The 25,882-nt window shown below is 45.9% G+C and overlaps 1 protein-coding gene across 34 annotated transcripts in view; it reads left to right on the top strand.

Moving 5' to 3' along the window:
• GPHN (gephyrin) overlaps positions 1–25,882 on the top strand; it is a 360,949-nt gene that overhangs the window by 268,314 nt on the left and 66,753 nt on the right. For 10 of the 34 annotated variants that reach the window (XM_075330398.1, XM_075330409.1, XM_075330403.1 and 7 more), the window contains 2 exons: positions 192–251; positions 17,352–17,408. The exons of 17 other annotated variants lie outside the window; for them this stretch is intronic. In XM_075330398.1, coding sequence (XP_075186513.1) covers positions 192–251; positions 17,352–17,408 — 117 coding nt within the window. The remainder of the gene's footprint in view (positions 1–191; positions 252–17,351; positions 17,409–25,882) is intronic. 7 more of the 34 variants (XM_075330425.1, XM_075330417.1, XM_075330422.1 and 4 more) reach the window with 2 other exon arrangements.

The raw sequence follows: 25,882 nt of genomic DNA, 5'->3' as shown, positions 1-25,882 counted from the left end.
GTCGGTTGATTTTATGGTCTGGCATTAAGACTTTCTAAATGGTCACAACATTACATTTTCTGTTACTAAGCATATACTGTGTGCTTTATAGCTTTACGTTAATTGTCTGGCTGTGAATGATTTCTATTATCTTCAAGCACCAACCATACCATGAATTTCTGACCTGGCTGGTGATTTGCTCTTTCTTTAAGACTCCGCCCATGAGGAATTGCACATTGGTTCCCGCAGGCATGGCATCAGTCACGGTCTCAGTTAAGTGGTCTTCCGAAGCTGAATGTTGTCCCATGCCTACCGTGATGCTGCCTGAATCATAGCAAAGTTTTTATAACCAAAATATTTTGTTACAAAGCATAAAATATAAAAATTTAGGGCAGAAAATGTATACCAATGTCTCAAATCTAATCTGTGATGAATCACCTAGGTGGCTACCTTTTTTCTTGGAATATGAGTGACTGCACTACGCAGGCAGGGACTCTTTCCTTACAGTCCTTACTTGCTAAGGGTAGTGTATACCCTGTTCACACACATGTAGGAAAACATTGGTATTTGTGAAAGTAGAAGAGCTAAATGTTATCGTTGGTTGTTGGGGTTTTTTATATAGTGTTTTTCCAAATAGAATCCATTTGATATAAGGGGTAAAAATAATTTCTTCATCGTTCCTTATGGGAGACCCAGACCATGGGTGTATAGCTTCTGCCTCCGGAGGACACACAAAGTACTACACTAAAAGTGTAGCTCCTCCCTCCGAGCATATACACCCCCTGGATGACAAATCTAACCAGTTCAATGCTTTGTGTTCAGGAGGTCACACACACACATGCATTCTCATCTGATTTTTTTGATTTCAAAGATTTGGAAGAAAAGCGGGTCCAATCTGGACTCCCGGCATGTCCCTTCTCACCCCACTGTGTCTGCGGTGCTGTTAAGGTTGATTTCACAAGGCTGGAGCCTTCACATGCCGCGCTCCTTCACCATCCCCTGAGGCTCTGGCTTGAAGTGGGAGCCATCGCGGTTCTCACTGCTTTGCAGGAGACCGGTCTCCATCCGCAGCCCTTTCAGGATCCTGCCGGACGGAGCGCTCACCCCTCAGGGACCTGGCCCTGCGTCTCATAAGCTAAATATTGAGACATTATTCAGGGGTCCCTTGTACATTTATTGTGGGGAGAGTGTGTTATTTCACTTTGCTGTGATTTCCGGCCGGTTCTCTGTTTTTTTCCTGAGAACCGCGCCGAGGGTGCCTGCTCGTCGGCCGGATGGGAAAATCTAGGCCCCGGCTTCAGATGCGGCCTAGTTTCGTTTTCAGTGCCCCTGCATGTCAGTCATGCAGGGGAACAGTGCGGCGCCGCCCACCGGCCGTTCAGCAGAGGGGAGGACACTCCTCTCTGAGGAGATGTTCCCCTCCCCAGTATTTCTCCTTGGCCCTCCGGTTCCCGCTCTTGGACCTAACCCCGCCCCCCCTCCTCACTCCGGCGCCATTTTATCAGCGTTCAAACACTGATCGGCGCTGGCTGCTGCAGCTACTGCATCTGTCTGGGGGTCCAAGCTGTGGAATCCGGAGGGCACACAGAAGCGGTCTGGTAAGCCACAACCTCTGGTTGTGGACTTTATTATACACTCTCTGGGGGTCATTCTGAAGGAGTGTATTCTTTACTGCAGAGCCTCCACCTCAGCAGCATGTCTCTCACTAGGAGCAAGGCTGCAAGGCTTTACTCTACATGCACTGCATGTCAGCTCATACTGCCTGAGCCGAGCACATATCCACATTGTGATGCCTGCTCTAACATGGTGGTGTCCCAGCCTGGAGCCTCCCCAGGGGTCCCTCCGGCTGCTCCAGCCCCGGTGGCTGAACCCCCGGCTTGGGTAGCATCGTTTTCTAAAGCTATCTCCCAGTCCTTTGCCGACTCCATGGGACAGCTGTCCCGGACTCTGCTGACCATGCATCAGCCCCCTTCTCAGGGCGCCTCTGCTGCTCCGACTCGCTCTGCAGAGCTCACAGAGGATTTTTTATCTGTTCCCGGACCCCGTCCTCCTAAACGGAGACGCAGGGACTCTTCTCCTTCCTCGTCCCACGGCTCTGATTCACGAGCTGAATTACAGGGCGAGGGGGATGCCTTTACTGTGGGCTCGGACGCTACCTCTATGTACCCCATTGATCTATCTGAGGGTGATGCGGATGTTAGTGACTTGATTGCGTCCATTAATTCCGTACTGGACCTCAATCCACCAGTGTCAGAGGAACAAGCTTCTCTAGTAGAAAAACACCAGTTTACCTCACCTAAGAGAGCAAGGAGTATGTTTTTTTAACCACTCCAGTTTTCAGGCCACTGTGACCAAGCCCAGGGCCTGTCCTGACAAACGCTTCCCAAAGCGTAGTTCTGATGACCGTTTTCCCTTTCCACCTGAGGTGGTCAAGGAGTGGGCTCATTCACCAAAGGTAGATCCTCCGGTGTCTAGAATCTCAGCCCGGACAGTTGTATCGGTGGCCGATGGCACCTCACTTAAGGATCCCACTGACCGCCAGGTTGACCTTCTGGCCAAATCTGTTTATGAGGCGGCAGGGGCCTCGTTCTCCCCGTCTTTTGCAGCAGTGTGGGCTCTTAAGGCAGTCTCTGCTTCTCTGGCGGAGATACATTCCCTCGCCAGGGACTCTATGCCCGAAATGGTTGCCTTAAGTTCCCAGGCTTCGGCCTTTTCATCCTATGCCATGTCTGCCATTCTGGAGGCTTCTCACCGCACGGCGGTGGCTTCCGCTAATTCCCTCGCGATCCGCAGGATCTTGTGGCTTCGAGAGTGGAAAGCAGACGCTTCTTCCAAGAAGTACCTTGCTGGGCTCCCCTTTGCTGGGTCCCGGCTGTTCGGTGAACAACTGGATGAAATTATTAAGGAAGCTACTGGCGGGAAGAGTACTTCCTTGCCACAAACTAAAACCAGGAAACCTGTCCAGGGCAGGAACCAGTCGAGGTTTCGTTCCTTTCGTTCCTCTAACTGGTCATCCTCTAAGCCCTCAGCCTCGTCCACTAACTCAGCCAAGGATCGAAAACCCAGCTGGCGCGCGAAGCCGCGTCCTCAGAAGAACGGAGGAGCCGCTTCCACTAAGGCAGCCTCCTCTTGACTATCTGGCTGTGCCAACAACGTCCTTGGTCGGTGGCAGGCTCTCCCACTTTGGCGACGTGTGGTTTCAACACGTCTCCGATCAGTGGGTGCGGGATATCATCTCCCACGGCTACAGGATAGAATTTTCTTCCAGCCCGCCAAACAGATTTTTTCTGTCCACTCCCCCCTGCTCCAAAGCCGCCGCCTTCTCTCAGGCCGTGGCATCCTTTCAGGCCAACGGAGTAATTGTTCCGGTTCCCGCCCGGGAATGGTTCAGAGGTTTCTACTCAAACCTCTTCCTAGTCCCCAAGAAGGACGGATCCTTCCGGCCCATCCTGGATCTCAAGCTTCTCAACAAGCATGTTCAGGTGCGGCACTTTCGCATGGAATCTCTGCGATCGGTCATTGCCTCAATGACCCAAGGAGATTTTCTAGCATCCATCGACATCAGAGATGCCTATCTGCATGTGCCAATTGCAGTTTCACACCAGCGTTGGCTACGTTTTGCAATCGGAGAGGAACATTTCCAATTCGTGGCTCTCCCCTTCGGGTTAGCCACGGCCCCTCGTGTATTCACCAAGGTCATGGCAGCAGTGGTTGCGGTTCTGCACCTCCAGGGGTTGGCAGTGATTCCTTACCTGGACGACCTTCTAGTCAAGGCTTCATCTAGTGCAGACTGTCAGCGGAGTGTCTCGCTCACTCTCGCCACGCTTGTTCAATTCGGGTGGCTTGTCATGTGAAGCTGCCCTTAGTCAAACAGCAGTCCCTTCATCTGGCGGTGCGTTCTCTATTGAAGCCCCGCCGTCATTCCATCAGGCACCTCATGCAGGTGCTGGGTCAGATGGTGGCGTCAATGGAAGCGGTTCCCTTTGCCCAGTTCCATCTGCGTCCTCTGCAGCTGGACATTCTCCGCTTTTGGAACAAGCGGACCTCTTCCTTGCACAGGCTAGTGGCTCTGTCGCCACAGACCAGGAGCTCTCTTCAGTGGTGGCTTCGGCCCCTCTCTCTGTCTCAGGGACGCTCCTTCCTGTCTCCGTCCTGGGTGATCCTCACCACGGACGCCAGTCTCTCCGGCTGGGGAGCAGTATTTCTCCACCACCGAGCACAGGGCACTTGGACTCCGTCCGAATCAGCCCTCTCGATCAATGTGCTGGAAATCAGAGCTGTGCTCCTAGCTCTCGTAGCCTTTCACCACCTGTTGGCGGGCAAGCACATTCGAGTCCAGTCGGACAACGCGACAGCAGTTGCCTACATCAATCACCAGGGCGGGACTCGCAGCCGCTTGGCGATGTTGGAGGTTCAACGCATCCTTCAGTGGACGGAGGACTCAAAGTCCACCATATCCGCAGTCCACATCCCAGGCGTAGAAAACTGGGAGGCAGATTATCTCAGCCATCAAACCGTGGACAGCGGCGAGTGGGCCCTGCATCCGGCAGTGTTCCGGTCAATCTGCCGCAAGTGGGGCACTCCGGAAGTGGATCTAATGGCATCCCGGCACAACGACAAGGTCCCGGTTTACGTGGCTCGCTCCCACGATCCTCAGGCCTTGGCAGCGGACGCGCTGGTTCAGGATTGGTCCCAGTTCCGTCTGGCCTACGTGTTTCCCCCTCTAGCTCTCTTGCCCAGAGTCCTGCGCAAGATCAGAACGGAGGGCCGTCGGGTCATAATCATTGCTCCAGACTGGCCCAGGCGAGCTTGGTACCCAGACCTGCTCCGTCTGTCCGGAGAGGTGCCGTGGCATCTCCCGGACCGCCCAGACCTTCTCTCTCAAGGTCCGTTTTTCCGCCAGAATTCTGCGGCTCTCAGATTGACGGCGTGGCTCTTGAGTCCTGGATCCTGAAGGCTTCAGGCATTCCTTCCGAGGTCATCTCCACTATGACTCAGGCTCGGAAGTCTTCCTCGGCCAGGATTTACCACAGGACTTGGAGAATTTTCCTGTTCTGGTGTCGCTCTTCCGCCCATGCTCCTTGGCCGTTTTCCTTGCCGACCATCCTGTCCTTTCTACAGTCTGGTCTGCAGCTAGGACTATCCCTCAATTCCCTCAAGGGACAGGTCTCGTCTCTGTCAGTGTTGTTCCAGCGGCGTATCGCCCGACTGGCCCAGGTGCGCACCTTCATGCAGGGCGCATCTCACATCATTCCTCCTTACCGGCGGCCTTTGGATCCCTGGGACCTTAATCTGGTCCTCACGGCCTTACAGAAACCCCCCTTTGAGCCTCTTAGGGAGGTTTCTTTGTTTCGACTTTCACAGAAAGTGGTCTTTCTGGTGGCCATAACTTCTCTCAGGAGAGTCTCTGATTTGGCTGCGCTCTCTTCGGAGTCACCCTTTTTGGTTTTTCACCAAGACAAGGTGGTTCTCCGTCCGACTCCGGACTTTCTCCCTAAGGTGGTGTCTCCTTTCCACCTTAACCAGGACATTTCATTGCCTTCCCTTTGTCCGGCCCCTGTGCATCGCTTTGAGAAAGCGTTGCATACTTTAGATCTGGTGCGGGCGCTCCGGATCTATGTGTCACGCACCGCCGCTCTCAGGCGTTGCACCTCTCTTTTTGTGCTAACCACAGGTCAGCGCAAGGGTCTCTCGGCTTCTAAACCGACTCTGGCTCGTTGGATTAGGTCGGCCATATCAGATGCCTACCAATGTTCTCAGGTGCCTCCCCCGCCGGGGATTAAGGCGCACTCGACCAGAGCTGTCGGTGCCTCTTGGGCTTTCAGGCACCAGGCTACGGCTCAGCAGGTCTGTCAGGCTGCCACTTGGTCTAGTCTGCACACCTTTTCGAAGTACTACCAAGTGCATGCTCATGCTTCGGCAGATGCGAGCTTGGGCAGACGCATCCTTCAGGCGGCTGTCGCCCATTTGTGAAGTTCGGTTTTGCCTACTTCTCAGTTTTCTGTTTATTTCCCACCCATGGACTGCTTTGAGATGTCCCATGGTCTGGGTCTCCCATAAGGAACGATGAAGAAAAAGAGAATTTTGTTTACTTACCATAAATTCTTTTTCTTATAGTTCCGACATGGGAGACCCAGCACCCTCCCTGTTGCCTGTTGGCAGTTCTTGTTCCGTGTGTTTTCACCGGCTGTTGTTGTAGACAGAGGTTCCGGTTATTCCGGGTTTTACTCTATCTCTACTTATGGGTGGATGTCCTCCTTCAGCTTTTGCACTAAACTGGTTAGATTTGTCATCCAGGGGGTGTATATGCTCGGAGGGAGGAGCTACACTTTTAGTGTAGTACTTTGTGTGTCCTCCGGAGGCAGAAGCTATACACCCATGGTCTGGGTCTCCCATGTCGGAACTATAAGAAAAAGAATTTACGGTAAGTAAACAAAATTCTCTTTTATTAAGACTATGTCTCACCATCCATATTTTTGGGCGGCAATGCCCAGACTGACCACACCTCTCCGTACCCAAACTTGCTCACTTGCAGCCATATATGAGGCTGTAATTTCATGTCAGAAGACCAATAGTCAGGTCCAGGTATTGCCATATAAATGCAGTATATTTTGGGAAATACGGCCATTTAAACCTGGTTGTAAAGGGTTATTTTGGGTTGAACAATTTATCACTAGAGATGAGCGGCTCCTCTTTGTGCGACTCCGGTCCATAGTCCAGGTCAGTAGTCTCTAGCCATGGACAGGAGTCGTGTGAAATTTCTTACTCTTAGGATCACTAGCTTGGTTTATGATTAGCCGGGATGGTAGACGTCATGTGTACAACCACAAAGATGATGACACGCCAGCCTGACAAATCAGAAGCCGAGCCTAGTATTCAGGGGGTATGGATATTTGCGTACCATGGTCCAGGTCAGTAGCCTCTGGCTGTGGACAGGAGCTGCACATTTTTCCTTACTTTAGGATCCTAGGTTCAGCTTATGATTTGCCAAGCTGAAAGACGTCGTCTGAATGAGACCATGGACCAAGTTCGTGCCAAGTGACCACTGTTCTCTACATATTCCATGATCCACAGTAATATTAGATCAGTGGGGTCCAACACAGAGAACCTCCAGGTCGAGAGACTGTTTTTTATTGTGACTGGAATCGAAGATCTTACGTGCCTTGAGCTTGGTTTGATGTCATTTTGTTCCTTGAAAAATTAAATAGCGGCCTAACCCCCACACACAGAGCACCGCCTCACTTCTTGAACTTTAATGTTAACCAATAAGGGCAAATCATAGTTTTCCGGAGGTTCCTCCTTAGCACTTTGGGTATCACCATGCTCCGTCAAGTCACTTCTGCCAGTTGTCTTTCTCCAGGTGGTTAACAGTTTGAATGCTTAGTACACAAAACATAACTTTCCTGCTATGAGATCTCCCTTTGGAGTGAGACAATGATTGATTTGGGCCAGGTCTTTTTTTTACATTTTTAGTTAAATATATAAATTCAAAAACATAATAAATCTCTAAAAGTTGTGAATTTTTAAATTACAAATTCCACGAACTAATTATGAAGATGTAGGTTGTAAGATGCCACACTTGTAAGGAAAACTAGTATTGAACGAGAATGCAATTTTTTTTATTTCTAAGCCCCAACAACCTTGGGCTTAACTTTATTTCTTTGTAACATATTTTCTGCTTGTAACATTTTTCAACAGTATGTGAAAATTGTGATTTTTTTTTTTAGCAAACACATTACGCTCACTTCTAATGTTTCCAATTTGCAAAATGTTGTGACCTTAAAAATTTGTGTTGATCTTGAGCCTTACGATGTATTTGGTGCAGGTGTCTTTCTTTCTGTCTTAATTTATTTTCTTTTTCGTTTCTTTGCTTTTCGTGTGGTTTTTTTTTTTTTGCTATTTTTGTGGTTTGGCATTTTATTATTGCTATCGTTGTGTAGAGGTTATATCAGCGGGGCTATGAATTTAAAGCAAGGATTTCTGATTCTTGGGGGTTGCTTTCGTGAGATTTTAAAACTTGATTTGATACAGAATCAGAAAGCATGGGACATGGGCAAGAAGACGTAGAATGAAAAAAAGGGAATTTTTCCGAAGGTCAATTTCACACTTCCGATATTCACGGGCCGTGATTTTCCGACTGCTTTGGGTTTATCCTAACCGGAACTCGGCAGCCTATCCTTGAGGTTACTGAGTTTGGGTCAGGAGAGCCACAGCTGTTCCAGAAATTGCACTGAGTACCTTCTGGTCTTTGTTTACTGTGCAGTATGACTTAAGAGGCCTTTGATTTGCTGCAGGGGTCACGTGTCAACAGTAGTGAAATATAAAAAGACTGGTGGGAGACAGAGTGGTTAAAGCTGATATGTTAGCAGATTTAATAATACAAATTGCATATAATATTAAATACATCTTTTTAACCCTTAAGAGGCTGATGTACTTACTATAACAATACATGTCTGAATGGCTGTATCATCATTCATAAAAGTTTAATTTCAGTCTCCTCAGGGTTCCTTCTCACTGCTGAATTTCTGAATATCTGGCCTGATTAACAAGGTCCTCAGGTCCCCTCCTCTCTGCTGAATTTCTGACTATCTGGCCTGATTAACAAGATCCTCAGGGTCCCTCCTCTCAGCGGAATCTCTGCCCCCCTAGTCTGATTAACAAGATCCTCAGGGTCCCTCCTCTCAGCGGAATCTCTGCCCACCTAGTCTGATTAACAAGATCCTCAGGGTCCCTCCTCTCAGCGGAATCTCTGCCCACCTAGTCTGATTAACAAGGTCCTCAGGGTCCCTCCACTCAGCGGAATCTCTGCCCACCTAGTCTGATTGACAGAATACAAAGTGTTCCTTCTCTCTGCTGGATCTCTGAATATTTAGCCTGGTTAACAAGATCCTCAGAGTCCCTCATCTCTGATGAATCTTTGATCACTTAGTCTGAGTAACAGAATCTTGAGTGTTCCTCCTCTGTATTAAATCTCAGTCACTGTATCTGATTGAAAGCTCCACAGTGTCCCTCTTCCCTGCTGAGATCTCACACTGCTCAGCACAAACTGTAGTTGTAATTTAAGCTTTGTGGGAGAGATTGAACACATTTGGTCTAATGAGATATTGTCACATTCATCACCCTGTTTTTAGACGCCAATGACAGTCTTTGGACTGGAGCGTCTCATCTGGTTCGTTAAATTTAAATGGATTTTGTTACTCTAAGCACTAAAATGGTTAAATGTCAGTTTTTCTCTAGCAGCTTTTCCAAGCAGTTACTTGCGGAGTGTTTGAGCTGCACTTACTTTGTAGTCACGCCCTTCAGGTTTAAATAGTGGTGTTACCCAGCAATCCTTGAGGAAGATATAAAGTCATTTGTCTCTGGCCGCCTTGGAGAAAGGTTCTGCTGAGGAAGTTTCCTGCTCTCAGGCTTTATCCTTTTGTTGCTTTACCCCCCTGGTTTGTCTTACCGTATCTTGTATCTGGTTACGACAGCAGTGGGGTCTAGTGAACCTCACCTGCACTCCACTAGTTAGGGCATCTATAGGGTCGTCTCAGATTCTTGTTTGGAGACACTTGCCGAGACTGCATAGGGACTGACTAGGAGAGTAGAGACAGCTACAGGTGAGGATAGGAGGTGTCCCACTGTCTCCTCTCATTTGATTGATGGACTCATAAAATGTTTCTTTAGTATCAAAATTGCGCAGCCATCCTATCATGAATTTTCAAAGCATGTACACCAGCCTAATCAGGTCTAAGAGATCTACTTAATAAAATATGCCATTTGCATTATTTAATCTGCGCTTGTTTTATTCCCACTGTTCCATTGAGTGTTCTGCTTTTTCCTTTTTTCAAATCCGCCATTTTGTTCCAGATATTTGGTCCTTTTTATTTAGTGATAAATTTTGATATTTACCAAGAGGCTAATTATGCAGCCACACCCCCAAAGAATCCTGTTAACCATGCCCCTTTGTTTAAGGCCATAAAAATTAAGCCCAAATTAAACGACCCATATCTCTAGAACTGTATGACCGATTTTAAAAAAGAAAAAAATGAAATACGGGAGTATCGGGAACAAAAGAGCAAAAACTCGTCATTTTGACCATAATGATAGATACCCTTTAAAGGGATTTTTTCTTGACATAACCAGTTATTGCAGGGGTGGGGAACCTTTTTGCTGTCGGGGGACATTTGGCAATTTCTACCAACCTTCAGGGGCCGCACAAAATTATCAATGTAAAAAAAACCTCTGCTATATTTGGTCAAACAATGAATTAACTCACCCCTACTGTGGTGGCCGGAGCGGCTTCTCTTTGGTGCTGCTGTGATGTTAGGTGATATTAATCATGTTGCTTATCACAGCTGCTTTAACAGGTTTGTCTCGGTCTGGAGCGCAGTCAACTCTTTGTGATAATAGGATTGGTAAATCATATACATCACATAACAGACGTTGTATATACGACACAGGAGATGCTGGAGGCACATACATCACTGGAGGGGCTGGGGGCATATACATCAGATAGGAGACGCTGGGACTGCTGTATATACATCACAGGAGACACTTGGGGGCATATACATCACATGAGGGGCTGGGGACATATGTATGCCCCCAGCCCCTCCTGTGACGTAAATTCCCCCAGCCCCTCCTATAATTTAAATGCCCCCAGCCCCTCCTGTAATTTAAATACCCCCAGCCCCTCCTATGATGTATATGTCCCCAGCCCCTCCTGTGTTGTGTATGTCCCCAGTGTCTCCTGTGATGTATATTCCCCCAGCATCTCCAATATTATGTATAAATAAGTCACAGGAGACGCTAGGGCATACACATTACAGGAGACGCCGGGGCATACATATCACAGGAGACGCTGGGGGCATACACAACGCAAGAGGGGCTGAGGGGCATACACAACGCAAGAGGGGTTGGAGACATACACAACGCAAGAGGGGCTGGGGAAATACACAACGCAAGAGGGGCTGGGGGGCATACAAAAAGCAAGAGAGATTTGGGGGGGAATACACAACGCAAGAGGAGCTGGGGGGGCATACACAATGCAAGAGGGCCTAGGGGTACAGACATCACAAGAGGGGCTGGGGGCACAGACATCACAAGAGGGGCTGGGGGGCATACACAAAACAAGAGGGCCTGGGGGTACAGACTTCACAAGAGGGCCTGGAGGTACAGACATTACAAGAGGGGCTGGGGGCACAGACATCACAAGAGGGGCTGGGGCAGAGATATCACTGGAGGGACTGGGGGCATGGACAGCACTTTAAGAGCACAGGCATCACTGGGGGAACATAACACTGGGGGTGATACACAGCATTGGGAGGGCACACGGCATGGGTGGGGGCTGCACAGCACTGGGGAGACTGTACACAGCACTTGCAGAGCCCTGTCATCACTTGGGGTACACAAACCTGGGGTGATACACAGCATGGTGAGGGGGAGTGGACACAGCACTGAGCGTTGCACACAACTCTGGGGGGTGGTACGCAGAGCTGGAAGACCCCAATGTACTGGATGGGACACAGAGCACACAGAGGGCAGGCGCCGGACGCACAGGGCCGGAAGGAAGAGGGGCGGGCACACCGCTCTGGAGAGCGGAGGGGCGGGCACACCGCTCTGGAGAGCGGAGGGGCGGGCACACCGCTCTGGAGAGCGGAGGGGCGGGCACACCGCTCTGGAGAGCGGAGGGGCGGGCACACCGCTCTGGAGAACGGAGGGGCGGGCACACCGCTCTGGAGAGCGGAGGGGCGGGCACACCGCTCTGGAGAGCGGAGGGGCGGGCACACCGCTCTGGAGAGCGGAGGGGCGGGCACACCGCTCAGGAGAGCGGAGGGGCGGGCACACCGCTCAGGAGAGCGGAGGGGCGGGCACACCGCTCAGGAGAGCGGAGGGGCGGGCACACCGCTCAGGAGAGCGGAGGGGCGGGCACACCGCTCAGGAGAGCGGAGGGGCGGGCACACCGCTCAGGAGAGCGGAGGGGCGGGCACACCGCTCAGGAGAGCGGAGGGGCGGGCACACCGCTCCGGAGAGCGGAGGGGCGGGCACACACCACTGAGCACCCTGACACTGGACAGCGACGCATGTGGGGATTTAAAGAGCCAGCAGCCTACAAGAACGCAGCGGCAGCCCCAGCACTGCAGCCCCCGGGATTCTGCCCGGGGGCCGCATAAAATGTTCCCCACCCCTGCGTTATTGAACAGGAGCTGATCAACACTGGTCTAGCTACTCTCAGCCCTGGTAATCCGCTCAACCTCTTGAATAAAACTAAAAGAAATCTAAAATTTTACATATTGTGTCAACAAATTATATACATGAAGAAAAATAATAGCAAGAGTCAAGTATTAATGTGATTTTTTACCTTTGTCCCTACTAGCCTTTTTGTGCTCATTTTTCTTGGTCCTTAGCTTTCTAATAATTATACCCATAGCTCTCCGTGTTACAAGTCAGCACAACCGCGGCTGATGATCAATAAAATCATGTTGATGTAGGCACTTGTAAGAAATTCCTTGCTTTAAATAGCTGGTGTCTCTCGGGTGTCTTTGTGTATGTGGCTGCGTATGCATATAGGCTGATATATACACAAGGGAGGGCATGTGAGAGTAATCAGGATGCACGGTGTGTGGTGTGTAGATCACGCTTGTCGTTCATAAGTAACCTTCACTATTTAAATAAAGAACCATTCGCAGTCATTATATGGTAACATCGGACCCTAGAGCTGAACTACTTTATGTCTCGATCTCTATATTGTTCCTTTTTTTTTTTTTTTTATTTTGTCCTATAGCTCTGGATCCAAATTCTAAAGCACACACTATTAACAAATAAAACATAATCATCCCTTTGAGTGTGTAGCGAGATAGATGATTACGCTCTAAAACAGGTGCTAAAAAATCTGATTGTGCTAAAATGAGATAAGTGGGTTTATTTGAGTGAAATTAATTTCGTGTTGATGCTTTGAAAAATGTAGCTCCTGTAGAGGGCTGGCAAGCGGCAAAAAAAATAATACCGCCTCACTCACCTAGTAACATTGGACTCTATAAATCAGCAAATAGATTAAATACTTTATATCTCGGTCTCTAGATTGTTGCTATTTTTTATTTTGTACTAAAGCTCCGGGTCCAAATTTTTATAACACACAATATGAGGTATGTAACAAGATAGATGATTACCCTCTAAAACAGGTGCTAGAAAATCTCATTGTTCCAAGTAGAGATAAGTGGGTTTATTTCAGTGGAATTGAATTTGCTTTGATACATGGAAAAATTTAGCTCCTGTAGAGGGCTGGCAAAAAAATAAATTAAGACTTTCTTTCTCGCCTTGTAACATCGGACCCTATAAAACAGCACATAGATTAAATACTTCTTATCTCTGTCTCGATATGTTTGCTATTTTTTTCTTTTGTACTATAGCTCTGGGTCCAAATTTTAAAACACACACTATGATTTTAACATATAAAACATAATCATCCCTTTGGATATGTAACAAGATAATGATTACCCTCTAAAACAGGTGCTAGAAAATCTCATTGTTCCAAGTAGAGATAAGTGGGTATATTTGAGTGGAATTGAATTTGCTTTGATACTTTTGATACTTGGAAAAAAATAGCATTTGTAGAGGGCTGGCAAACAGCAAAAAAAAAAATAATTAAGACCTTCCTTCTTTCTCGCCTTGTAACATCGGACCCTATAAAACAGCACATAGATTAAATACGTTAAATCTCTGTCTCGATATGTTTGCTATTTTTTAATTTTGTACTATAGCTCCGGGTCCAAATTTCAAAACACACTATGATTTTGACATATAAAACATAATCATCCCTTTGAGTATGTAGCAAGATAGATGATTACCCTCTAATACAGGTGCTAGAAAATCTCATTGTTCCAAGTAGAGATAAGTGGGTATATTTGAGTGGAATTGAATTTGCTTTGATACATGGAAAAATTTAGCTCCTGTAGAGGGGCTGGCAAATGGCAAAAAAAAATAATACCGCCTCACTCACCTAGTAACATTGGACCCTATAAAACAGCAAATAGATTAAATACTTTATATCTCTGTCTCTATATTGTTGCTATTTTTTTCTTTTGTACTATAGCTCCGGGTCCAAATTTTATAACACACAATATGATTTTAACATATAAAACATAATCATCCCTTTCAGTATGTAGCAAGATAGATGATTACCCTCTAATACAGGTGCTAGAAAATCTCATTGTTCCAAGTAGAGATAAGTGGGTTTATTTGAGTGGAATTAAATTTGCTTTGACACTTGGAAAAATGTAGTTCCTGTAGAGAGCTGGCAAACGGCAAAAAAAAATGAATACACTCCTCTCTCATCTAGTAACATCGGACTTTATAAAACAGCAAATAGATTAGATACTTTATATCTCTGTCTCTATATTGTTGCTATTTATTTTTGTTTTGCACTGTAGCTCCAGATCCAAATTTTAAAGCACACACTCCTTTAACAAATAAAACATAATCATCCCTTTGAGTGTGTAGCAAGATGGATGATTACCCTCTAAAACAGGTGCAAGAAAATCTTATTAATTGTACTAAGTAGAGATAAGTGGGTATATTTGAGTGGAATTGAATGTGCCTGACAAATTAATACCTCCTCACTCAGCTGTCCCATCGTCCTATCCTCCACACCTTTTCTTTTTGTCTTCCGCCCCCCTCCCTCCTTGGGCCTGCTTAACTCAACACCTCTGGAGTTCCTGGCGCCAAGTAGGCCTTTCTTTGATGTCACTGTGCACCTTGCCACTGCAGCACACATCGTGACGTCACAATGCGCATCCTCCAAGACACTGACTAGGGCTCGGGTGAAACGTCATGACGGCACGATGCACAATAAAATCAGAGGTCCTCTTAGTGCTGGAGGCTCTGGCGTAAAGTGAACCAGGGCAAAGGCTTCCTCCTAGTGCAGTGACGCCCCCAGCGCACTTTACCATATGGCTAGATTTCACATGACTGGCACATGGGGGGGGTTGCCTGCTTTCTTTAGCAAGGAGTGCACGTTTACAAGCTATTTGTTCTAGAGCTATATAATGGTAAGTAAAAAATAAAAATGTCTATAAATAATAAAATAAAACGGAGCGCAAAATTTAACTTTTTAATAACGTCGTAAGTTTTTATCAAACACATAGAAAATAAAATAATGTATATATTTTTGATATTCCCTCACTATAATTGCACATACAATAAATGTGAATAGGGACAACAACAACAAAGAAAATTAAAAGAGGACAAAATTATCAAATATTTGTTGTCTTTGTTATTATTTATTTTTTGTGGGCAGGATTGGTGCATTTAGAAACTATAAATTGTGCTAAAACATTATAAATGCAAAAAAAAAAAACAACCTCTGTCAGCAAGGTCTTTGAAATGCAGAACTTTACATATTTTATCTGTTGCTGCATTATTGAATAATTAGCAGTTTAATTTGTTTGCAAATGAAGCATTAAGCGCTCAGGGCTCTGCCTCCTGAGGTTGTTTCCCCACTGAGCACCAGCCTCTTTAGCTCTATTGATAGTGGCATCGGCTGCCAGACAAGGAATTCAGACCATGGGCCCAATTCATCAGAGCTTTCACACCAGAATTCTGGCGTAAAGGTTGTGAAAAGTCACTAACTTTTGCGGCTTTTGGTGTTTTCATACCAGTTTCTCCCAACTCCAATAAAATGGGTAGAGATAGGGCAGGGGCAGGACTGGGGCACGGCGGGGTATGGACTAGAGCACGGCGAGGAAGGGACTGGGCACGGCGGGGAAGGGACTGGGGCACGGCGGGGAAGGGACTGGGGCACGGCGGGGAAGGGACTGGGGCACGGCGGGAAAGGGACTGGGGCACGGCGGGGAAGGGACTGGGGCACGGCGGGGAAGGGACTGGGACACGGCGGGGAAGGGACTGGGGCACGGCGGGAAAGGGACTGGGGCACGGCGGGGAAGGGACTGGGGCACGGCGGGGAAGGGACTGGGGCACGGCTGGGAAGGGACTGGGGCACGGCTGGGAAGGGACTGGGGCACGGCTGGGAAGGGACTGGGGCACGGCTGGGAAGGGACTGGGGCACGGCTGGGAAGGGACCGGGGCACGGCGGGGAAGGGACCGGGGCACGGCGGGGAAGGGACCGGGGCACGGCGGGGAAGGGACCGGGGCACGGCGGGGAAGGGACCGGGGCACGGCGGGGAAGGGACCGGGGCACGGCGGGGAAGGTACCGGGGCACGGTGGGGAAGGGACCGGGGCACGGCGGGGAAGGGACCGGGGCACGGCGGGGAAGGGACTGGGGCACGGCTGGCAAGGGACTGGTTCACGGCGGGGAAGGGACTGGGGCACGGCGAGGAAGGAACTTGGGCACGCGAGGAAGAGGAAGGGACTGGGGGCACGGCGGGGAAGGGACTGGGGCAGGGAAGGGACTTGAACACTGTGGGGGTGGTACGCCACAGCTTGTCTGAGTCATTGCAAGCTGTGGTGCTCTATACGCCAGAAATCTAACTCCAGTAAGATTTTTTGGCGTAGCATATGGAGGTGCACTCCACTTGTCAGACACTGCTGATCCATGAACAGGTAGGCGGCACCTCATCAAGAATCAGGAGCATCTGACTCCAGCCCGCCCCCTCATCAAGACTGGTGTGAACAATGTCAGTCTTCATTAACTGGGTCCTGTAAGGATCAATCAAGCTATAGAGGCTGGTGCTGGGTGGTCAAGCATCCTCGGAAAGCAGAGGATTGAGAACTAAAACGCTGATTGCTCAAGACTGCAGCAACAAATATGAAGATTTAAAGGTGTCATTGAATTTATATCTCAAAGACCAGCATGCATATATAGATATATATATATATATATATATATATATATATAATATAGAGAGAGAGATTGATTAAGGCAGGAGGTAAGGTGGGTTGATCTCACTGCATTACAGGTCTTTGAAAATAATTCCATCGACACCTTTATATCTTCTATCTGTTGCTGCTTTACCGAAAAATTTCACTAAGACTACTATTTTACTGCACTAAACGCATATTGGAGGTGAAGAAAGTACAAGACCTATATGACGTCAATATGAAACTGGATGGAAATTTTGCATGCATTAGCTGTAATTTTGTGTATGTTTGATATTTGGATAGTGAATGGTTACATATTCGGCACCTAGACTGCTGCCAAATACGTGATACTTTGGTACTTGCTTGCAATATTATAGTTGGTGTCTGCATGCTTTATGGAGCTGCTCCGTGGGCCCTTCTTTTGCAACCACAGTGCGGTCTAATCATTCTCACAAATTGGGCGAGCTGTCTAATTTGCATGTTCTTTAATATAATTACCTACATTTTATTTAAGATCACCTTCTCCTGTATTTTTTTATTTATTTTTTTTTCCCCCCATTCATTTACTCTATAGCAAATTAGACGACCGGATGAAAGCAAAGTCGTTACTAATAGAGTTGGATCCTTCAAAGTAAATATGTTTTGCAACCTGTTTTTGATCGTTCTTTGCCATAGCTTTTTTTATTTTTTTTTTTTTCACCACTAATATTTTTAATTAAATTTATTCCATTTACTCACCATAACTTTTTATATTTTGGTTTGATTTTTTTTATGTATGCCAATGGATGAAAATTGCCAACACCAATCTAATCTTAAAGGGAATTTGTCAGCAGGTTTCTGCTATTAATCTGAAAGCAGCATCATGTAGGGGCTGAGAGCCTGATTACAGGGATGTGTCACTTATTAGGCTGTGTGCTGTAGTTTTTATATAATCAGTGATTTAACAGCAGGAGATTACCACTGCAGAACTCCTGCAGGCCAGTCAGGCTAATCAATGTAGCCCCGCCCCCACCCCTGATTGGAAGCTTCTTCCAATCAGTGGTGTGGGCGGGGTTATACATAACTCCGCATTCCGACCTGAGATTCCATCAAAACCGCAACAAGCAGCTCAGTAAGTGACACATCATTGGAATCATGGTCTCTGCCCCAACATCATGCAATTTTCAGATTATATAAAAAAAATAAAAATAAAATACAATAAAATGTAGAAATAAAACTGCTATACTAAATACACTAATAATTTTTTGCTTATGTTTTGTAACATGATTCACCATAAATATTAATTATAAGGATGCACCAAAACTTTATTTTACTTTTAGTATTTAAATTATATTTTAAATGTATAATTTGAGTTTTAAACATTTAACCTAAAACCCCAAAAGGCAGGCACCCCTTTAATTAGAATAGAGAGGCATCATTATAACTTTTAGGTACCAATGCTTACATCACGAAAATTGATAAAATACTTTAGACTATCCATTTGGTACGCCAGGGTGAGACGAGAAGTAACCCTTGTGATTCTCTGAATGGATCATTGATCACTTAAATATAAGATTGATCCAACAAGTTGTCTACATTGAAACCTCTCCAAATGACCACTTCTTTGAGAAGACCATCCCCTTACCTAGACTAAGTTTCCTAGAACAGATTTTTAAGTTTAATTTGATATAATGCATATTCCTTAAAACCTGAAGAAGACCCCTTTTTAGTCCAGTTTTTGGTGGTCGTCTCAAAAAGGTTTCGCAGTCTATTGATTTGTCAGTAGCTCGGTCACGTTGAGAATAAGTTAGTACTTGGTTCTCATGGATTTTATTCTAGATGTTAAAATTGCACAAATTGAACCTTCAAAGTTTAGTAATTTATAATTTTAAGCTTTTTTTAGTCTTGACCTCATTAAGTTCAAGGCTATCTTTATTCGGCTGGACTCACACGGTCTGAATATTGGCCACAATGAGAGGCCATGGGTCTACTGACTCAAACTCAACAGCCTCGTAGACATATATGAGGTTATTGAGTTTGGGTCGGAAGACCCGGTACCGGTCTGGATGATTACAACCTGGACTTAGGATGTATAAAACTGGCGCGAGAGTAACTTTTAGTTTAGGGAAATCAGCTGTATAATTTTAGATTTAGTGCTTGAACTTATTTTCCTCTGTGGCAACATTGAGAAAATTGACTTAGACCATAACCTCATTCGACCATATCTCAAATAATTATATCAGACCAACAAATGAACAGCCGCGACGGTTATGTATAGACATGTTGAGTCCTCCAGAAAAGAAACACTTTGGCTCGCCAGCTTGATTCATCGACCTTGATATGGTCCTAATATGACAACTCCTTATTCTCAGAATCACAGTATATTTCATAACGTAGCCCAAAATAATGTTTATTTCTTGTACCTTTTGTTCTTTTTTTCATTTCTATCTACTCCTTGGTCCTTTTTTATGTGCAAAAACTACATTTTCCAGGAGCATCCTGCTTCTCCTTAGTGCTGTAGGCCTCTCCCTCTCTCTACTGACTAGTCCCATCTTTCCGGTGAGTTATCATCAAGCGAATCTAAGTGTGGGAGTCACCTTATGATTCTGTGCACGGTCTACTCTGATACTGCTTTTATCTTCGGTCATCTACATCACTATGGCTGCAGTTAAAACTATGGTTTTAAATAATGATCTGGTTCTAGCAGAGCTCACCTTTCCTGTACTTTTTCATGATGGCCGTTGCCTGCTTCAGACAGATGAATAATGTGAAACTGCAAATGCTGCTCTTATGAAACGTATTGTCACACCCGTGCCTGATGCTGCTGGTAAGCACTGCCCTACTCTCTGCGGTCACCGGTCCACTCTTCCCTGCCTCGGTTTGTCTCTATGAGCTGCCAACGGTTGAGCTGTTATCTGTACCCTTTCAAACTCTACCGCATCCTCCTACTGCTGGTGATTTCCATCTGGCTATAGGGAGGCACAGCCAGATTCTGCAGGAATTTATTTCTGCTCTTTCCCTCAGAGATTAGGTCCCCCGGCCAATCCCGTGCCAGCTAGGTGAATATCGGGCAGCTCCTTCCACCACTCCTTGCTCAACGTTGGTTTCTAGTTAGTTGTCTGCTAGTGTCCTGTTCATGCGTTTGTATTGATTCTTTGATTATTCACCCATCTTGTATACCTTTCCTGTCTGAGCTTGGCTTTGTACTCTGATCCTGTGCCGCCTGCCCCGACTTCGGACCATCCGACTACACCTCCGTTTTGCCTTCCTGTGCCTCGTTCCCACGCCTTTGACCCTCCTGTCAGCTACACCAATCCAAAGGACTGACATGGAGTGATACCTGGTGTTTACCGGCAGCTCAGCCTATCCTCATCATCAGGAACCCTTCTGAAGACCCAGTAGACACTTACCCAAGCTCCTCCACGATAAGCCCAGCCCGTGGCACAGTGTGTCTACACCCTCCACTGTTACACATATGTCATAATATAATACTCTGCAATATGCATCAATGAAGCAACCTATTTAGTTGCACAGTAAGTATCTTTTGGCAGCAGGTAGCAACGCAGCTCTGCTAATCCATCCCCTTGCACAAAGCTCCATCCTACAGTATATATGTCCTCTCAGCCCTCTAAATACATCCCATCCTGCAGTATATCTTTCCTTTCTGTCTCCTCTATATACAGTCCATCCTCCAGTATTTATCTAAATTCTGTCCCCTCTATATATAGCCCACCCTTCAGTATATCTTTCCTTTCTGTCCCCTCTATATACAGTCCATCCTCCAGTTTTTATCTAAATTTTGTCCCCTCTATATATAGCCCACCCTTCAGTATATCTTTCCTTTCTGTCCCCTCTATATACAGTCCATCCTCCAGTATTTATCTAAATTCTGTCCCCTCTATATATAGCCCACCCTTCAGTATATCTTTTTTTTCTGTCCCCTCTATATACAGTCTATCCTCCAGTATTTATCTAAATTCTGTCCCCTCTATATATAGCCCACCCTTCAGTATATTTTTCCTTTCTGTCCCCTCTATATACAGTCCATCCTCCAGTTTTTATCTAAATTCTGTCCCATCTATATATAGCCCACCCTTCAGTATATATTTCCTTTCTGTTCCCTCTATATACAGTCCATCCTCCAGTATTTATCTAAATTCTGTCCCCTCTATATATAGCCCACCCTTCAGTATATCTTTCCTTTCTCTCCCCTCTATATACAGTCCATCCTCCAGTATTTATCTAAATTCTGTCCCATCTATATATAGCCCACCCTTCAGTATATATTTCCTTTCTGTTCCCTCTATATACAGTCCATCCTCCAGTATTTATCTAAATTCTGTCCCCTCTATATATAGCCCACCCTTCAGTATATCTTTCCTTTCTGTCCCCTGTATATACAGTCCATCCTCCGGTATTTATCTAAATTCTGTCCCATCTATATATAGCCCACCCTTCAGTATATCTTTCCTTTCTGTCCCCTCTATATACAGTCCATCCTCCAGTATTTATCTAAATTCTGTCCCATCTATATATAGCCCACCCTTCAGTATATATTTCCTTTCTGTTCCCTCTATATACAGTCCATCCTCCAGTATTTATCTAAATTCTGTCCCATCTATATATAGCCCACCCTTCAGTATATCTTTCCTTTCTGTCCCCTCTATATACAGTCCATCATGCAGTATTTATCTAAATTCTGTCCTATCTATATATACCTCACCCTTCAGTATATCTTTCCTTTCATCCACATGTTTACACCCCATTTTTCTGTATATATCTCCTCTAACCCCCTTTATATACCCCCCTTTCCCACAGTGCTTGCTGGTATGAGCTCTCTAGCGCTTTAATAAATTAGACTCCAACCTTTATTTGACATCCTTCCTCACAGTAGAACCTCCACAAATTAATAAATACATATGTACATAGGACATATAGGTAGGGGATTATACTTGTGAGACTACCCCTGTAAACATTTACAAAGAAATACTTGTTTCATTAAACCATTATCAAGTGTATTAGGGTATCGCGTGGCATCAGCAGGAAGAAGACCGGGAGGAGAACCTGCCCAACCACTCTGCGCGTGCAACCGAGGTACGGGGAATGTCAGTACGCATGCATACATGTGCCAGCAACATTTAGACACAGCTTGTTCGAAAAACGATCACTGTCCATCAAAAGTGGGGGAAGGCCCCGATTAGGTAACTGAGGAGGTGTAGCGGTGCACCGAAACCCCCTCCTTTCCATACAATTGCCTATTGTTGTGTGTAACATGTCGTAATCGTTCCTTTTGACAACCAAGGGTTCTACTTCTTTAACTGAAGCCCTCTTTACGCCATCCCTGAGTCGGAGCAGACTATTTAGCGTTTGTAGCATCTCCTGTTATTTTTGGTTTTGGCAAGAAACCATTCATTGAATAGACTCAGCAGAAAGTTACTCCAGAAGTGCCATTAGGAGACCTTCTTTTTCTCATTAGTACAGTAAAATGCATAGGTTTTATTGCCTTTTATAGACATCTTATTGTTTGAGAAGGAAACTTCTCATTAAATTATGGATTTCATAAAAAATTATGTCCCACACTCTTAATCCTGAGCCTCTTTTTAAACTGGAACCTAATAAGTGTACACAGCCTATTTATTAAGACAACTACTCCAAAATCTAGAGGGGGTCTTATATAAAAAGAAGAGTGCAAGTATATATAGAAAGTAAGGAAATTGGAACATTTCCCAAGATGGGTCTTATGTGGATCGGCGGGGATGACCTTCGTAAAGCGATGGTCGTTTGGAGAGGTTTCATTGTTTTAGTCACATATAGTACAAACTGGGCATATTTTTCCAGTATGCCCAATCATATACTAGTGTAAATACAGTTAGGTCCAGAAATATTTGGACAGTGACACAATTTTGGCGAGTTGGGCTCTGCATGCCACCACATTGGATTTGAAATGAAACCTCTACAACAGAATTCAAGTGCAGATTGTAACGTTTAATTTGAAGGTTTGAACAAAAATATCTGATAGAAATTGTAGGAATTGTACACATTTCTTTACAAACACTCCACATTTTAGGAGGTCAAAACTAATTGGACAAATAAACCAAACCCAAACAAAATATTTTTATTTTCAATATTTTGTTGCGAATCCTTTGGAGGCAATCACTGCCTTAAGTCTGGAACCCATGGACATCACCAAACGCTGGGTTTCCTCCTTCTTAATGCTTTGCCAGGCCTTTACAGCCGCAGCCTTCAGGTCTTGCTTGTTTGTGGGTCTTTCCGTCTTAAGTCTGGATTTGAGCAAGTGAAATGCATGCTCAATTGGGTTAAGATCTGGTGATTGACTTGGCCATTGCAGAATGTTCCACTTTTTTGCACTCATGAACTCCTGGGTAGCTTTGGCTGTATGCTTGGGGTCATTGTCCATCTGTACTATGAAGCGCCGTCCGATCAACTTTGCGGCATTTGGCTTCATCTGGGCTGAAAGTATATCCCGGTACACTTCAGAATTCATCCGGCTACTCTTGTCTGCTGTTATGTCATCAATAAACACAAGTGACCCAGTGCCATTGAAAGCCATGCATGCCCATGCCATCACGTTGCCTCCACCATGTTTTACAGAGGATGTGGTGTGCCTTGGATCATGTGCCGTTCCCTTTCTTCTCCAAACTTTTTTCTTCCCATCATTCTGGTAAAGGTTGATCTTGGTCTCATCTGTCCATAGAATACTTTTCCAGAACTGAGCTGGCTTCATGAGGTGTTTTTCAGCAAATTTAACTCTGGCCTGTCTATTTTTGGAATTGATGAATGGTTTGCATCTAGATGTGAACCCTTTGTATTTACTTTCATGGAGTCTTCTCTTTACTGTTGACTTAGAGACAGATACACCTACTTCACTGAGAGTGTTCTGGACTTCAGTTGATGTTGTGAACGGGTTCTTCTTCACCAAAGAAAGTATGCGGCGATCATCCACCACTGTTGTCATCCGTGGACGCCCAGGCCTTTTTGAGTTCCCAAGCTCACCAGTCAATTCCTTTTTCCTCAGAATGTACCCGACTGTTGATTTTGCTACTCCAAGCATGTCTGCTATCTCTCTGATGGATTTTTTCTTTTTTTTCAGCCTCAGGATGTTCTGCTTCACCTCAATTGAGAGTTCCTTAGACCGCATGTTGTCTGGTCACAGCAACAGCTTCCAAATGCAAAACCACACACCTGTAATCAACCCCAGACCTTTTAACTACTTCATTGATTACAGGTTAACGAGGGAGCCGCCTTCAGAGTGAATTGCAGCCCTTAGAGTCCCTTGTCCAATTACTTTTGGTCCCTTGAAAAAGAGGAGGCTATGCATTACAGAGCTATGATTCCTAAACCCTTTCTCCGATTTGGATGTGAAAACTCTCATATTGCAGCTGGGAGTGTGCACTTTCAGCCCATATTATATATAATTGTATTTCTGAACATGTTTTTGTAAACAGCTAAAATAACAAAACTTGTGTCACTGTCCAAATATTTCTGGCCCTAACTGTATGTGCTTATTGATTTCCTATGAATACCCAAATTAAGGTAAATCCAGTTCTTTCTTTCTGACTTTTTGACTTGTCCTATATTTAAGATTAAAGATGAGCGAATAAATTTGTAATACCCTACTTGGTGGCATCCCAGTCTCCTCTTTTGATTAGTTGGCTAGGTCTGACATATGTACATCATGCCAGGCTGGCCAATCTAAAGAAGAGCAGGTAGGAGGCAGTACACTTGGCGCTCGTCCAGCAGTCACAAGATACATTTTTGGCAACTGGACCAGGTTCTTGTGAATCCATTCACTCATTGGTACTGCTGATGTCCTATACATGTGCATGTGACTGCTGCAGCCAATCCATGACTTAACCTTGTGCCGTACATTGTGGCATTATTGCTGAAAAGATTGTTTGCAGCGGTCACATGCACATGTACAGTACGTCATCACTGCAGTATGAGTCAACAAGACCGGTGGAGACCATCAAAGTGATATAGTTGTTCAGATTTTTTCATAACCAATCTGTAGAGATGAGTGGATCAGTTTGCGAAACTTAAAGCTGGCGTTACACGCAGCGACGTATATAACGATATATTGCCGGGGTCACAGATTCCGTGACGCACATCCGGCATCGTTAGCGACGGCCCTGCGTGTGACCGCAAGGGACGTCCGTTAACGATGGAAAATACCTTATCGTCCATCGTTGACACGTCGTTCCTTAGCAAAAAATCGTTGATTGTGGAGGACGCAGGTTGTTCGTCATTCCCGAGGCAGCACACATCGCTACGTGTGACACCTCAAGAACGACGAACTGCAGCTTACCTGCGGCCGCCGGCAATGCGGAAGGAAGGAGGTGGGCGGGATGTTAAATCCCGCTCATCTCCGCCCCTCCGCTTCTATTGGGTGGCCGCTTAGTCACGTTGCTGTGACGCCGAATGTCCCTCCCCCTTAGAAAGGAGGCGGTTCGCCGGATACAGCGACGTCACTAGGCAGGTAAGTCCGTGTCATGGATCCTAACAATTTTGTGCGCCACGGGCAGCGATTTGCCCATGACGCACAAACGACGGGGGCGGGTACGCTCGCTAGCGATATTGCTGCGTGTAACACCCCCTTTATGCTAGACTGGATGCCTGGAAATCTCTTACCTTCCGGCTTCCCGGCTGGTGCGGCTTTTGATTAGCAAGGGCTGTCACAACATAATCTATGCGTCCGGTAGGACAGATGACGTTAAGCCCACCCCTGACAAATCATTGCCACGCCGGAAAGTAATAGATTCACGGGCTTCCTCTCTAGTCACCAGGTATCACTGACCTGGAGTGGAGATTCTCAAATCGATCCTCTCATTTCTACCAATTGCCTGTCAAAACAAGGCACCTAATGATTGTCACAATGATCTAACTTGTGCCTCATAGTAATTGGAACATCGCTTACTTTTGGGTGAATTTGGCCAACAAAAGAAGTAAAGTGTAGCCGGTATGAGACAGTAGTTGATGTTCCTCATTTACCTGGTTGTAGACCTTAATATGCCCCTCTAGGTTGCCACTAAATTAAATATTTTCAACCCTTTTCGGCTTGGTTCACACTCAAAAAATGCTTTCCACTGAGGACTATTTTTGAATTTC

This window comes from Anomaloglossus baeobatrachus, chromosome 12, assembly GCF_048569485.1.
Source record: "Anomaloglossus baeobatrachus isolate aAnoBae1 chromosome 12, aAnoBae1.hap1, whole genome shotgun sequence".
NCBI lineage: Eukaryota > Metazoa > Chordata > Amphibia > Anura > Aromobatidae > Anomaloglossus > Anomaloglossus baeobatrachus.
This window is presented reverse-complemented; position numbering and strand designations above follow the sequence as displayed.